The sequence below is a fragment of the Raphanus sativus genome, chromosome 1 (genome assembly GCF_000801105.2).
Source record: "Raphanus sativus cultivar WK10039 chromosome 1, ASM80110v3, whole genome shotgun sequence".
NCBI lineage: Eukaryota > Viridiplantae > Streptophyta > Magnoliopsida > Brassicales > Brassicaceae > Raphanus > Raphanus sativus.
Window position 1 is genome coordinate 14,204,133 of NC_079511.1, and position 16,733 is coordinate 14,220,865.

General features: G+C 42.1%; 1 protein-coding gene and 1 non-coding gene across 2 annotated transcripts; both read right to left on the minus strand.

Annotated features, from left to right (window-relative positions):
• Positions 1–347: 347 nt before the first annotated feature.
• On the minus strand, positions 348–454 carry LOC130497957 (small nucleolar RNA R71). Its single transcript, XR_008936996.1, has one exon. It is a non-coding gene; the product is annotated as a small nucleolar RNA R71 (small nucleolar RNA).
• A 12,230-nt stretch (positions 455–12,684) lies between these two features.
• Positions 12,685–14,134, minus strand: LOC130495083 (F-box/kelch-repeat protein SKIP25-like). Its single transcript, XM_056986127.1, has one exon. The coding sequence runs from the start codon at positions 14,046–14,048 to the stop codon at positions 12,831–12,833; it is 1,218 nt and encodes a 405-aa protein (XP_056842107.1). The 5' UTR covers positions 14,049–14,134; the 3' UTR covers positions 12,685–12,830.
• Positions 14,135–16,733: the final 2,599 nt, after the last annotated feature.

A 16,733-nucleotide genomic window follows, 5' to 3' on the forward strand; every position in this document is an offset into this window, starting at 1 on the left:
ACTTACTGCGTAATCTGCCCGCTACGCGATCTGCCATAACCCCTCCACCGTGCACAAGGCAAGACTTCGAGATCAAGCCAGCCTTGATAAGTCTAGTGCAAAGGAAGATCTTCAATGGGCTTCCTGCTGAGATACCGATGGACCACATCGAGCACTTTGAGAAGATGTGTGGTTTCACTAAAGCGAATGGAGTACCACCCGATTACATCAAGTGTACTCTGTTCCCTTTCTCTCTTGATGGGAAAGCTGCTCGCTGGCTTGATTCACTACCCACCGGATCACTCACAACTTGGGAACAAGTCCGAGAAGCTTTCTTAAGCCACTTCTACACGAAATCGAAGACAGCAGCTCTGAGACAGAAGATCGTGACCTTCAAACAGCTGGTAGACGAGCCGTTCTGTGATGCTTGGGAGCGATTCAATGTCTACCGCAGAGAATGCCCACATCACGGTTTTGAGGAAGACTATCTGCTGGGAGTGTTCTACGATGGAGTAGGCTGGGAGTACAGGAACGCTTTGAACTCAGCCAGTAAAGGAGATTTCATGACTCAGTCCACTCAAGGTGCATTCGAGTTGATTGAGAACATGGCCTCAAGCTCAGCTGACAATAACCGCGAGACTGATCGCACTCAGAAGGTGAAGAGCATCGACAACAGCAAGATTGATGAGCTCTCTGCCAAAGTCGACCAGCTGATTAAGAGTAACCAGAACCAAGTCTTCATCATGGAAGAATCCCCACAGGATAAAGCTACCGCAGAAGGCACATCAGAGGCAGATCAGTCGGCTGAGGATCAGCATGAAGTGAGTTATGTGAATGGGCAAGGATGGCAGTTCAAGAACTATCACCCGAACCCTAACGTGAGGAACAATCCCCACCTGTTCAATGCCCCTAAACCAGACGATAAAGCTCAAGGGAACCAAGGTCAGAACAGTGGATATCAAAGGCCTTATGGCAATCAGGGAAGAACCTTTGTCCTTAACCCAGCTCAGAATGCTCAGTTCCACAGCCAGAAACAGCCGGTTAATCAGCAAGCTGCACAACCGACTCAGACTGCTCCGCATGATGACATGAAGAGTCTCGCCAATATGATGAGCCAGCTGCTCCAAGGACAGCAGATCCAAGGGAAAGCACTGAACCAGGTCACAAACGACATCAACACCAGGATGAATCATATGTTCAATGACCTGAGTGTGAAGTATGACAATGTCTCAAGCCATATGAGACAGATGGATATTCAGATTGCTCAGACTGCTGAGAACGTGAAGAGACAGCAAGGAACTCTCCCTGGGAAAACAGACAAGAACCCCAAGGAGTGCAATGCAGTAGGGTTGAGGAGTGGAAAGCAACTGCCTGATCTAGACCCCAGGAGATTCACATCGGCTGAGAAAGGAAAGCAGAAGGAGTCGGATCAGCCATCTAAAGCTGTACCCACAGGTGAGGATGATGCAGAACAACCTACTGAGACTGTTCCGACGGAAGCAGAGCGACCCGCTGGGGTTGTTCCACCGACTGCAGCGCCTTCTCCTGCTCGTCAGTATGTGCCAAAAGTTCCTTACCCTGTTCCAGCTAAGGCTACACGCAAGGATAAGGAAGAGATGAAGTGCAGGAAGATGTTAGAAGACCTAACTGTCAAGCTCCCTCTGATGAGTGCGATCCAGATGATACCATCCATGCGCAGCTTTGTCAAAGGACTGATCTCTGGGAAGATATCTGATGACAATGAGTTCATGATTGTCTCTAAGGAGTGCAGCGCGGTGCTCCAGAACAGAAGGATCAAGAAGATGGGTGATCCGGGAAAGTTTGTTCTCTCGGTTCAGATTGGGAGAACACTTTTCTCATGCTCATTGGTCGATCTAGGGTCGAGCATAAACCTCATGCCATACACTGTGGCTAAGCGCCTTGGATACTCGGACTTCAAGCCTACCAAGATGTCCCTAGTGTTTGCTGATCGATCTGTCAAGTCTCCAGTTGGGATCCTAGAGGATCTTCAAGTTCTGGTCGGAAACACCCTTGTTCCTGCCGATTTCGTTGTTCTGGAAGTTGAGGAAGATTCCAATGATCCCCTGATCCTAGGCAGACCATTCCTCTGCACCGTTGGAGCTATCATTGATGTCCGACAAGGGAAGATCGATCTCCACCTTGGAGATATTGTGATGAAGTTTGAGATGGATCAGATGCTCAAGAAGCCGATGCTGGATGGACAAACCTTCACTGTCCAAGAAGATGGTGATCCCCTAGAGCCGCATGAAGGTATGATCGAGGAGATTCTCACCGAGGATCCACTTGAACTCGCCTTAGTCAGAGCTGAAGCCGAGCAAAGCTTGGAGAGTGTTGATGCTGATGCCTATGCCAAGATCCTGGATTCAGCCAGGAGTATGGAGAGGATGGTGGCGAATCTAAGTCTAGGGGAGAACAGTGACTCCAGCACATCAACTGGAACAACCACGCCTCAGAACCCGACTGTTCCGGCAGCTCAGCCCGATGACTCATGGAGCGAGCTGAAAGCTCCAAAGGTAGAGCTCAAATCCCTTCCCAAGGGACTCAGGTATGCATTTCTTGGACCCAACTCCACATATCCTGTCATTGTGAATGCTGACCTGAACAATGCAGAGACTGCTCTGCTTTTGTGTGAGCTGAGGAAATATCGTAAGGCTTTAGGTTACTCTCTAGCTGACATACCTGGCATTTCACCTGATCTGTGCATGCATAGAATACACCTGGAAGATGAATCGATGACTTCTGTAGAACATCAGAGGAGGTTAAACCCGAATCTAAAAGATGTTGTAAAGAAAGAGATAATGAAACTTCTAGAAGCAGGTGTGATCTATGCGATCTCTGACAGTAAGTGGGTTAGTCCCGTGCATGTAGTACCTAAGAAAGGTGGGATCACTGTTGTAACCAATGAAAAGAATGAATTGATCCCCACTAGAACAGTTACTGGTCATCGCATGTGCATTGATTTTCGTAAATTGAATGCTGCGACTCGTAAGGATCACTTCCCGCTTCCTTTTATTGATCAAATGCTTGAGAGATTGGCTAACCACCCTTACTATTGCTTTTTAGATGGTTATTCAGGTTTCTTTCAGATTCCCATCCACCCAGATGATCAGGAGAAGACGACGTTCACATGCCCTTATGGAACATATGCATACAGGAGGATGCCATTCGGCTTGTGCAATGCTCCAGCGACCTTCCAGCGATGCATGATGTCAATTTTTACTGATCTGATCGAAGACATAATGGAGGTTTTCATGGACGATTTCAGCGTCTATGGAAGCTCCTTTCATGTCTGTTTGTCAAATTTGTGCAGGGTACTGAAGCGATGCGAGGAGAAGCATTTGGTGCTGAACTGGGAGAAATGCCACTTCATGGTGAGAGATGGGATTGTTCTGGGACACAAGATATCCGAGAAAGGCATTGAGGTGGACAAGGCAAAGATCGAGGTCATGATGAGTCTGCAACCACCAACTTCAGTGAAGGGAATCAGGAGTTTCTTGGGACACGCTGGTTTCTACAGGAGGTTCATCCAAGACTTCTCTAAGATCGCGAGACCACTCACTCGGTTGCTCTGCAAGGAAGCTCAGTTTGCCTTTGACAGTGACTGCTTAGCCGCATTCCACACAATCAAGGGAGCTCTAGTCAGTGCACCAGTTGTCCAACCTCCAGACTGGGATCTCCCTTTTGAGATCATGACAGATGCAAGTGATTTTGCAGTGGGAGCAGTCCTTGGACAGCGTAAAGACAAGAAGCTTCACGTGATCTACTATGCAAGCAGAACTTTGGATGAAGCTCAATGCCGATACGCAACCACAGAGAAGGAGCTCCTTGCCATCGTGTTCGCTTTTGAGAAGTTCAGATCCTATCTTGTTGGATCAAAGGTGATTGTGCACACAGACCACGCGGCTCTCAAGTACCTGCTCACGAAGAAGGATGCTAAACCACGGCTCTTAAGATGGATTCTATTGCTCCAAGAGTTCGATCTAGAGATAAGAGACAAGAAGGGGGTTGATAACGGAGTGGCAGATCATCTCTCCAGGATGAAAGTGTCGGATGAGACAGTTCTTGATGTGGAACAACCGATGGAGTACGTCAATGCGATTGGTCTGCGCAACATGGAGCAGTCGTTCCCTGCCATTAAGGACTGCTCCCGCGTAGAAGGAGCATTCGTAGCAGTAATCCAGAAGGAGTACCCGACCCTCCCATGGTTTGCTGAGATTGCCAACTTCTTGGCAGCTGATAAAGAGCCCTTGAGGTTCACTGGGAATGAGAAGAAGAAATTTCTGAGGGAGGCAAGGCACTACTTCTGGGATGAGCCGTATCTCTATCGGCAAGGCAAGGATGGAATCTTCAGGAGATGTGTTCCAGAGGCTGATATTCCAGGAATCCTTCACCACTGCCATGGTTCCTCTTATGCTGGTCACTTTGCCACCTTCAAGACTGTTTCCAAGATTCTCCAAGCCGGTTTCTGGTGGCCCACCATGTTCAGAGATGCTCACGCCTTCATATCTCGATGCAATTCATGCCAAAGGATGGGGAGTATAAGCAAGAGAAACGAGATGCCTCAGAACTATATCTTGGAGGTTGAAGTGTTCGATTGTTGGGGGATCGATTTCATGGGACCTTTCCCAGTCTCTCACAAGAATGAGTACATCCTAGTTGCTGTGGACTATGTCTCCAAGTGGGTGGAAGCAATTGCTAGTCCAACCAATGATGCACGAGTTGTGACCAAGATGTTCACCTCCATCATCTTTCCAAGATTTGGAGTGCCTAGAGTTGTTATAAGCGATGGTGGAACTCACTTTATCAACAAGTTGTTCCAAGGATTGTTGAGCAAGAATGGTGTGAAACACAAGGTTGCAACCGCCTATCATCCTCAAACAAGTGGTCAAGTGGAAGTTTCCAACAGAGAGATCAAGAACATCCTCCAGAAAACTGTCAACACCACCCGCAAGGATTGGTCCCTTAAGCTTGACGATGCTCTCTGGGCATACAGAACAGCCTACAAGACCCCTTTAGGGACTACTCCCTATCATCTGGTCTATGGCAAGGCGTGCCACCTACCTGTTGAGCTAGAGTACAAGGCAGCTTGGGCTGTCAAACTACTCAACTTCGACATCAAACCTGCCAAGGAGAGGCGAACCATTCAGATCCACGAGCTGGAGGAGATCAGGCATCTGGCCTATGAGAGTTCCAAGATCTACAAGGAAAAGACCAAGGCGTTCCACGACAAGCGGATCATCAGCAGAAGCTTTGCTCCGAACGACCAGGTCTTACTCTTCAATTCACGGGTTAAGCTGTTCCCTGGAAAGCTTAAATCTAGATGGTCGGGACCTTTCACCATTAAGGAGGTTCGTCCCTATGGAGCTGTTGTGTTGCTGGACACAAGAGGAGGAGAATTTGTTGTCAATGGTCAGCGTCTCAAGCCATATCTTGCTGACACAACAATCGCTGAAGGTGTAGAGATACCCTTGAGCGATCCCCCTCGAGCCTAATCGGCTCATTGAAGTCAAGCTAGTGACAGAAAACAAGCGCTTGGTGGGAGGCAACCCACTGGTGAGTGTAAATATTGTTTTCTCTTTGTCTTTTTCTTTCTAGGAACTAACTTGCAGGTTGAAAAATCAAGAAAATTCGAGAGCACTCCAGGAGAACACTCCAGCGGTTGTTCCGCCGATTGCTCCAGGTAAGTTCTCGAACAAAAAAATAAAAAAAAAAAAATAATAAAAAAAAAAGGAAGGGGAAGCGGTTTTAATTGGTTTTTAAAGCCCAAACATTCCACTTCCCCACTTCATCTCTCTCGCCGCACAACCCCCCCCTTAGAACCCTAAAATCGCGAACTCATCTCTCTCTCTTTCTCTTCGATTTTGGTTCTAACCTCTTGGGATTTTCTTGAGATTGGGTTGTTCTGCAGGATTCACCTCTCCACTCAAGGTAATCGGACAAGAACTCTCCCCCTCTTTGCGCATGCAAATCGCGAATTGGGAGTGATTTCTTGAATCCTCTTTTTCCCTTATGCTTGCGATTTCTTCCTAGATTGTAGCTCTTGTTAGCATATTTGCTACTAGGATTGAATTCATGGTTGATTTTGAATGGAATAAGAACCGATTGTTGCTTGTACTTATTGGCCTTTGCGATTCCTGTTGTTGAGATTGAGGCTTGTGTAGGTTGTCTAGTAATCGATGGACTTGAGTAGAACAAGAAGATTGGATTGTTCCATCGTTTCTAGAACAACCAACGAACTGTGCTGATATTGGGATTTCGTTTTTGTCTTGCAGATGCCTCCAAAGATGCGGAACGCAAGAGCCACCAAGAGCACGTCCTCTCCAGCCGCGAGTGCTCCACCTGGGTACCCGTGGCCGAACAAAACTGAGGGAGCGCCCATAGAGCTAAATGATCCGATGCTCCTTGACTTCAACGTCGAGGGATGGGACAAGGAGTCGGCAGCGATATACAACAAGCTCCTCCTAGCAGAGATCTTACCCACGCGGTTCGTGAACCAGCAAACACTAGGCGATCTAGGCCTTGACACTGAGGTGTTCGACACAATGCAGGCTATGGGAATCATGCCTCTCTGCTACCAAGCTCAGGTTCTCTACCCCGACTTGGTCAGGCAAGTGCTCGCGACATGCAAGATCACTTACCAGAACCCCAATGCGCCTACGTACGAGAACTGCTTCTTCTCCTTCATGGCTGATGGCAAGTTCTGCACCATCTCTCTCGACGACCTGAACTCCCTATTCGAGATTGCAGACACGCCAAAGGGGGTTTCAGTGGAAAGGAAGTTCAAACCAGCAGACACCTTTTGGGATCTCATTGCAGCCGGCAAGTTCACTTCTCGCAAGGCCTATCAATCACAGATCCGGAATCCTGCTATCCGGATCATCGCCAAGATCGTGTCCAATGTGCTGTTCGCGAAGGAGTACACGTCCAAGATCACAAATGGAGAGCTCCAGGTCCTCTACACGGGACTTGAGGACGAGATGCGCAGAGAGAACATCACCCCGATCCAGGAAGTCAAGACCAACCCGGGGTTTCATCTCATCTCCATGATCGCTGACCGCAAGGACACACTTGTTCGGACTGATGATAAGAAGGATCGTTGCGGCAGTCTGCTCACACCATTGTTCCAGCACTTCAACATTAACCTCAGCTCGTACACGGTCGTCTCTGAGATGGAGTACATCGATACTCCTTACCTGATCGCATGCCACATCCTGCGCGACGAGACCACCTACAAGTTCCAGGATAAAGAAGGGAACCCTCTGTACTGCAAGCTCCCTATGCCTGGGTTCACAGACTTCTTATCCTTGGAGAACATTGTGTTCTCACTCGATGAAGAGCACCTCTGCGATGATCCAAAGGCACCGGCTCAGCACGATGATGAAGACATGGATGATGTGGAGCATGTGACTCCACCGGCTGATGGTGAGTATGACCTGGAGGACTTCACCGATGTGACTGATGATCACGCCTACAGACGCTGGATGGTTGAGTCCCAGAAGAAGAACAACAGCCTCATGAAGAGGATACTCAGGGCAATCACAGGCGGCTGCATTGGAGCGCAGGAGGAGCGTACACCGCAGAGAACAAGGCGCCCAGGCAAGGAACCAGCAGGCACATCGACTGGGGGAGTGAGACTGCCAAGGAACAGGAGGACAGCTGGTCACTCCGGTAGCGGCGATTCAGACTGAGTCCGAAAGGACTATTTCTATCCCTTGTCTTATCCATCTGAACTATTTATTTTTTCCATGTTATTTGCTTCTGTTTGGTTTGTTTCAGCTTCCTCTGATTTATTTTCACAACCAGGGATGGTGTGAACTAAGTCTGGGGGAGCGATGTACTATATTCGCTTGTGTGCTTTTTCGAGTCAGTCCTTGTGTCATTTTTATGTTTCTGTCGAGTCAGTTTTCTTTTTAGGATCGAGTCAGTCAAAAACTATTGTGGGAATCAGGACCTTATTTGTGATGCTCTTTAACCACCTCGTGCTTTAACCTTCTTATTCAGTGACCTTAGCAGTGATGAAAGACCCACACATGGACCTGGAACACCCTGACTTATCTCATTTGACACTCCAGAAGTTCTATACCGATCAGGTTACATTGGGCAGACCTAACTCCACTTTATCTGAACCTAATCTGGACTCTAATTCTTCTTGACATGGGCACTAGATCAGGGTAGAATGAGAACTACACTCAGGACTTCTTATCCAATTTTTATATCCATCTTGCTGTTCCTGAGTGGCTAGCTCATCTTTAGCTAGTTCCCACCTTGAACCCTGACCTTTAATTCCACCCTCATGCAATTGCTTTTTAGTACTTTATGTGCAGATATGTGCAAAAAGGTCGGAGAGGAAAGGATCGACGCAGTTCTTACTCATCAATGCTCACACAGTGGAACCAGGCAGAACAACCGGAGTGCTTGTTCCGATACGTAAGGGAACAACCGAGGTGCCTGTTCCGATACCATGGAGAACAACGAGAAGTAAGTGGCTAGAACAGATCAGAATGAATCACCAGTGGCATCATGTACATCACTTGTTACCTCCTTGTTCGTCACCCCAGCATTTTGTAATTCAGGATTAAAAAAAAAAAAAAAAAAAAAAAAAAAAAAAAAAAAAAAATATTTCTTGCTTTGATTTATTGGTGACGAGAAGGGGAAGAATTTATGATGCATGCCACTGGGGAAGTTGAGAAAGTAACGGTGGTTTCAGTGAAGTGATCTGAAGGGGAAGTTGAATCGCGCAGAGCAGTCTTATGATCGATCTATCGGAGAGCAGTCCGATCAGCAGAGATGAGTAAGGACTGTGGACCTCAATGGAGCCGTCCTCTCACGACCATTTTGTGCGATATCCTGCACCAGCTCTTGGTAAACCCTAAACACTCTTGAACTCCACCATAAAAGTTAGCCTGTTCTATACCTAGCCCGTTCTCTCTGAGTAGAGCCTGTGACAAGAAGCTCACGCTGATCTTAATTGAACATAAGGAGTTTTGTCTCGAAAGTGTTGCCTTTTCAGGTTAAGATGTAGAGTAAGGAGCTGATCTTTGAACAGCGATCAGGGGGTTCTCAGTAAGTGTGTGTGGTCCTAATCTACAGCTTGTATGGTTCAGAGATTTGTGGTAAGAGTATGGTTGCTGAGAATAAGCGAGTTCCCACGCTTTCAAACCTTTCTCCCTGTTCTTGGTACTTGCCTTGTTCGAGGACAAACAAGGATCTAAGTCTGGGGGAATTGATATATGGTGTTTTTCACATCATTGTACATACGTTTTCATTTGTTTCAAGTCACTAATTCGTGTCAGTCTAGTCCTTTTTGACCTTTTACAGGTCTGGAGTTAGCAGAAGAAAGAAGAGAAGGTGCCTGATGAAAAGAAGTCCTTTTGGAGCATTCCTGCGGAGAACACTCAAGAGAACAGTCCCGAGACTGATCTCTCTCAAGCGGAACAAGCAGACGGAGTGATCCGGTGATTGTTCCAGACAAATATGGAAACTCCTATTTCGGGAATTGAAGCCCTGTTGCCCTAATCTCTTTCCTTCTGATTGGCGCCTCCATATAAAACGCCACCTATCTATTTTCTATTTTTTTTACGCTAGTTTTTACAAGAGAACACTGAGTATTTGCGATCTGCAACTTGTAAGGGAGAAGAACCAATCCTCTCATAGAGAAGATCATCTGAACCCTATTGTTTCATACTCTGTTCTTATGCAATTTTATTCAGGATTTATGTCTTTGTCTATGTGCATCATGATCGAGTAGTGACCTTGCTCGCCTAGGGTTTTTAGGGTGTTGAGACATGAGCTAAACATAGATAAGCGATCCATAACTGTTCTTCATTCATACTGTTCTTACTGCTTTCATTAAACTGATCACTTGATGTTAGATCACTAGTTCATCACCTAGTTAACCGCTTAGGATGATAACTTGACATGTATTGAATGAGCTTAGTATCCCTAATCAGCGAAAGTAGATATTAGGGTGGTAAGTGAACTGATCGGACCTGTTCTCTAAAGCTTGCAATCGATCCTCATCCCAACGACAGTTAGGTGGTGAGATCGACCTGCAAAGCGATCACTGCCACGACAGTGGAGTGTTCCAGCTTAGTGATCCGAGTTCTAGAAAGCACTTCATCGCGCTTGAATAATTGTTTGGCTCCAATTCAACACCCAATGAAATACCCTAGGCTAGCTCTTGTTTAATTGAATCAATCTCGTGTTTATTTTGCTTGTTTACTATCGCCTATTTCAACCAAATCATATCTTCTTCTTAGCTTGATTCTGAAACTTATAGAACTAGAGTGTAGACTGGTCCTCTGGATTTGAATCTCAAGTACTACAATTGCAACTGTTAACTTGGCAGTAGCAAGGATTCATTTTTAGTGTATCACTTACCTACAAGAAGTTGAATAAGAAAAGATAATACAACAACCCTCTCAAACTGAGGCTCAGCACTAAGCAGCAGAAAAGAGAAACTATTGTACCTTAATATCAAAAGCGAGAAAGTACTGAGAGCAATCAGACCGATCCAAAGCCAGGTATTTTGACAACGGGAACACTGCAGTGCTCAACGCAGTTGGCTATCTCCTCTTGCTTCCTGCTTCTGTCAAAGCACTCATACGCACATTTGAAGGAAGCTTGCTGCAAATTTGACCATTTAATCACATAAACACCATCAACTTCACCGAAACTGAATATAACTAGGAGTTACACTCTCTTATTTACTCAAACTGAATATAATGGATATCTCTCTAACAATCTCTCTGTCAAGTATACGGTAGAGACAACAATACAAGTTCTAACATAATGTTTGTCATCCTCGCTCCATGTGAGATCTCCAAAAGCAACACATGTGGCTCAACTTTAAAGGCGTTCCTGCTTGGTTTAGTCTGATATGTCCTGATCCGTAGTTGAATGAATTTGCCTTCACGTAGGACAGTTGAGCATCGGACTTACTCTGTTGTCTCTGTGTTCTTGCTACACGTGAAAGCAATAATGAGTGTGTGCATCTTTGCTTTTGACCACAAGGAACTTGAAGGGATCATGGACATGGACGAGAAACTCTCGTTCATAGACAACCTGATCATACATGAAGAACTATTCTGAGGACTTGAAGGGATCATGGACATGAACCATGATCATACCTGAAGAACTGTTCTGAGGACATGGACGAGAAACTCTCGTTCATAGACAACCTGATCATCGAATTTCAATCAGCTAACTCTTATTTGATTTCCCCACGAATCAATCAGACTCAAAACCCTAATCGAATCAATCACCTGAAATCGAAAGAGGAGAGCTTAGCTTGCAGAAGACACTCTTCCTCCTGTATCTTGATTAGAGAAGACATCGAACTCAACACCGAAGACGTGGTTGGTCGGGTCGCCGTTGTTGGTCAAGTTGAAGAGACCCAAGTGCTGAGCGGAGCTAGTTCCGTTGATTCCGGTGGAGGGCGCAAAGAGGAAGACGAGGCCTTGGCCGGAGAGGACAACGTTTTTGGAAATAGCCATGGCCAAGATGAAGGAAGTGGAGAAAGAGAAAACAGAGGAGCCACACAAATTCCTTGTTGCCAGCTGTTCTAAGGATCAGATCCTTAAATCTCTTAGTTACGGATTGATCTTAAGTTATTTGGTTTACATAATATTATTTTAATTGAATTTGCCTAGAATAAAACGCTAAGGATTCTGGATGGACTCCCGTTACAGATGGTCTTAGGCCATCTTTTAGAAGTTACAAAAATATCAAATTTGGTTTAATTTTAACACCAAAATAAAATCATTTTATCAAATTTGGTGTTTTGTAAACAATGTCATACTAAATTTGGTTTAATTTTAACACCAAAATAAAATCATTTTATCAAATTTGGTGTTTTGTAAACAATGTTATACTAAATTTGGTATAACTAAAGTATTAAATATCAAAAACTAAATATTATATATAATATTGACTTTGTGTTAAATTTAGTGTTATGGTTAGATATTAAAAATATATATATAACACTAAAACACCATATTTGGTGTTATTTCAACACCAAATTTGGTATTCTGGTTGGAGTTACCCTTAGTCTCTCAACATCATATTCTACTATTTATAATATAACCATTCTTATAATTACAAATGTATTAGAATTTTTAATAAATATAATATCAAACATTCACAATATGCTAAGTGTAAAACGAGTTTCTTGTAAATTTGTGATAGTTTCTCAAATAGAGATTCATTATATTCTCTATCTTTCTTCTCAATTTTTTCTTTTTCTTTTACTTTTTACCCACTATAAATTCATCAGAATTCCCATTGTCACCAAGAGTTCCCCACTGTGGATGGCTTTAGTGATGAATATGTGATTCTTATTTATTATATGTGTATATCTTGTTCTGTTGGATAAAATTGGACGTGGCTTCTCTTGTAATCCTAAAAGTTGGTGAATCTCCTTCACGTTTTAGCATCGGCAGTTGGTTTTTTGGTCAATAAGTTGGTATGCTTCACCGATGTCCATGTAATAAAAGGTAGAATGATCACGATAAACCTCATGCTCGTTTACTTTCTTAACTCAAGAAAGCAATTGATAGTGAGTGAAAGTAAATTAACGTCCCCGTTTATGATTAGATTACTTTTCTTACTACTACATTTAATTTCTTTAATAAATTATTTTTAAATAATATTAAATCTATTTTATGGTGTGAAATTTCTTAAGTTAAAAAAAAAAGCATTTGACTTGAAGGTAAAATAACGACAAGATCACACTTTTCTCGCAGAAATAAGAGAAATAATCAAATTAAAAAAATAAGAGTTCCGTATAGAAGAAAAAGAACAAAACTATAGTATATTCCAAAAATCATACGTCAGCTAAAATCCGGTCGGCTCATTCTTGGTAATACGTAAACCGAAACCGGTTCAAGCTCTTGAGGTTTCTCCACGGTCCAAATCCTCGCCGGCTCCGCCATAACATCCACCATCACAATCCTTCCGCCGACGGTAACAACACAAAGCTTCCCTGCCACCGCCGTAACTTGCTGAGCTCCTTTAAGTAACTTTTCACCACCTTCCACCACCGTCACGTCTCTCCACTCTCTCTTCTCCTCATCGTATACTCTCACTGTTCCTTTCTTCTCATCAACTGAATAAAGCGTCTCCTCCTCCATCGCCGCCACCGGACCTCTCCATCCCGCCACCATTTCCTCCGGCATGGCTTCCCAATCGTCGTTAACGACATCGTATACAACTCCTTCTTTAACTGCGTCGCCTTTTACGTTCACCATTAAAAGCTTCCTTCTCCATCCAACTGCCTCAATGTCTTCACGGCTAAACCGTAAGTCTCTCATCTCTCTCAGTTTCTCCCAGTTCCCGCCATTATGATCCGTGAGATCGAGTTTCTCGATCGATTTCGCGACGGTTGGCGAGAACTGCGAACTCATACCACTAGCGATGTAGATAACTCCGCCGCAAGCTCCGGTTGCGCACCAACGTCTCGGGGATCCAACTGGTGGCCCGGAGGTCCATGTAGAAGAGATTGGATCGAAAATCAGAGGGTGAGAGATCGCCGGAGAGAGCTCTTGGTTACTCCCGGCGATGATCACGAGTTTTCCGGCGGCGGAAACGCACTGAATCGGTAAGTTAAATGAAATATACGACGGATGACGGTAGATGATCCGGTTAAGAGGTAGTTCAGGTGGAGGAGGAGGAAGCGGATCCCATTTGGAAGAGACCGGGTCGAAACACATAAACCGGATTGCTGAGTTAGCGCGACGGAAACCCGGGGCCGGAGCCGAGCTCGAGGCGACGAAAAGCGCGTAGAGAGACGAGAACGGTGGGAACTCGGGAGAGTATATGAGGCGGCGCCACCGTGTACAAACGGCGGCGAGTAGCGACGGACGGCGGACGAGGGAAAGACAGAGCTCCGATATGTGGTCGGGAAGTCCGTCGATTAAGGCGATTTGCTTTCCGTCGTCGATTCTTCTTCTTCGCTTCGCCGGCGTTGATTTCGCGGCGGCGGTAGCCATTGATCCAGACCGTTTCGGTTTCGCTTCTCTCTCTGTGTTTTCATGTTTAATTTTTTTCATTTATTTGGATATAATGAGACAAGAGAGGCGTGAACTGTAATGAAAGAGAGGGAAAAGTTGTGTGCAGAGAGCCATATATCAAAATCGAAAAGGCCAAAGTTGGAAAAGCGTTAACGTCTAGATAATAATAAATATATAAAGCTGACTAGAAAAATATACTTACATTTATAGCATCATATATGATAAGAAACAAGTGGGTATTTTATAACAAAGTTTTACTTGGTTTGACAATAATGGCAAGAGCGGATTGACTGCGAAACAAAAACAAATAGATTGGATATATTATTACGGTACAGTTTAACTACGAATTCTCTAAGAGAAATATATAATATGAATGGTGACAAAAAATATTATGTAGAAGGGAACAAATGTTTAATGGTGACTATAAAATAAATAATGTTGGACAAGTAGAAAATAATATTCTATTTGATATATTAAATATATTTTACATATTTTAAAGTAAAATAAATTACATTAGTTTCTCAATTTTTGTTGAATTATGATGTTTCTGCCATTATTTAAGCAAAATCTGCATCTTAAGAAATTGAAATTTTGATAAAATTAAGTAATTTCTATTTTTTCATGAAATTAAGTTATTATTATTATATTTACATGCATGTCTAGTGCTACTAATAAAAAAAATTAACAATAAAAAAATAAAATGAAAAACTAAGAGAGAATTTAAATTTTTCTAATTAATGAAAAAACTAAAACATCACTAACGGCAAGAGACTCAAATGTCTTTCAAAAGAATATTTTAATATTTAAAAGCAAATTATTTACAAAATGACATGTGTTTCACTAATTTAGTGAATCATTATATTATGAGAAGCGATAACAAATTTTTTAAAAATTTTGACAAGTCTCTTGACCATGTATTGTGATTTATTTTCTTTCAACTTTTTTATTTTATTTTTTATTTTTAACACTTTACATCGATTTTTCTATTTTCCATATAATAATTTAATATACTGTATATTCAATTTTGTTTTTAAAAAATAATGTTATTCAATATTCTATACATTTATTTTCATTACAAAAGAAACATACTTCTAACAAATAAAAAATTAGGACGAATTTTGGTCATTGTAAATTAAGAACAAAATGACAACGATGTTACAATGGAAAACACAATCATCATAAACTCGATATAAATTTACATGAAAATCCTTCTCGTAAACCCATGTTTATAAGCATAACAAATAATTTGCGTCAAAATGTTTTGCAATTTAGGGGCTGACTGGTTTTCCCGCTACCACCCGCAAACGCAGCTTTTGCGGTTCATAGCGGTTGTTGGCGTTTCGAAACAATCACAGAAAACGTTACAAATCGCTTCAAACCGTTCCGAACCTCTTAAAATCAAAAACTGGTTCCAGCTAGCGTTTGCGGTTGCGGGCGGTTGCGGGAGGGTAAATTTTTTTCTTTAAAAACAGAATAAATAAAAATAATAGTAAAAATATCCGATAAAAATTTTCAATTGAAATAATAGAAATTGTAAAATGTATTCATATTATATTTCAATTTATATTATAAAAATTCAAAACTAAAATATTTTCTATAAATTTTTAAAATTGAATAATATGATTTTATAAATATAAATTTTATATTGATCATATTATTATGCTTTTTAATATTTTTTATAATTACATAAAATGTAAATATTGTTAAATTATTATTTAACAGATATTGCGTTTGGTAGTTTACCAGTCACAAGAGTCCCGCAAACGCAACAATTTCTAACAGCTGTACTAGTCGTACAAATCTCTAGAAAACGTTTAAAACCGCAATCATCCGCATCCGCAAACTCCCGCAACCGCAACCGCAACCGCTGCGGTTACACCAGTCAGGCCCTTATTCACGACAAATGAACGAGTATAAATAATATGGTAAGTGGAACGTGCTTGTAGTATGCTATATTGTCGTAAATTAGTTGTTAACCCCTTGGTACCTTTCTACCTATCAAAGCCGAAAATTTCCAATATATATAATTATATCATTTCTATTAAAAAATAAACACCCAAACAAAAAAAAAGAAAATCCAGAAATGTAAGAGATGTAAAAAATATCAGTCGATGGTAACATACAAAATTGAATGTATATGCATAAAAAATATGACGAAAGGTTGACGAAAGAATTTTTCCACGATCTAAAGATATTCATGTATCAGATTGGTAGTACACCAATTATGCAGGAAATCGGTAAAATATAAGTGCAGAAATATAAATTTTACCATAGTGAAAATGTATAGAACCATTTAGTAAATAGAAAAATTTATACAAAAATACTTCACTTAATTTCAACATAGACATGATTTTTTTTATTAAAGACATGGAGAGGATTATGGTTGGAATGAACCTAATAGTAATAATAGTACATTTTAGAATGTTGATAATAGTGAAGAATTGATTCATTTGCATAACGAAAATAGTTACCATTAGGAGGAACATGATAATTGCGCTAGTCGTCATAAGACCCAATCTGAAAATATAAAAAATATTATAATTTTGTAATTTTTATAAATGACAACTATCATAATTATAATTTTGAAATAAAACAAAATATTTAATCAAATGTTAAAATACTCTCCACGGACAAAAAGTAATCTCATATGCTCTTTTTTCTCCATTTATTTTTATTTATTTTTAATACAAAAATTTGATAAAAAGACCAAAACCCCTTAAAATA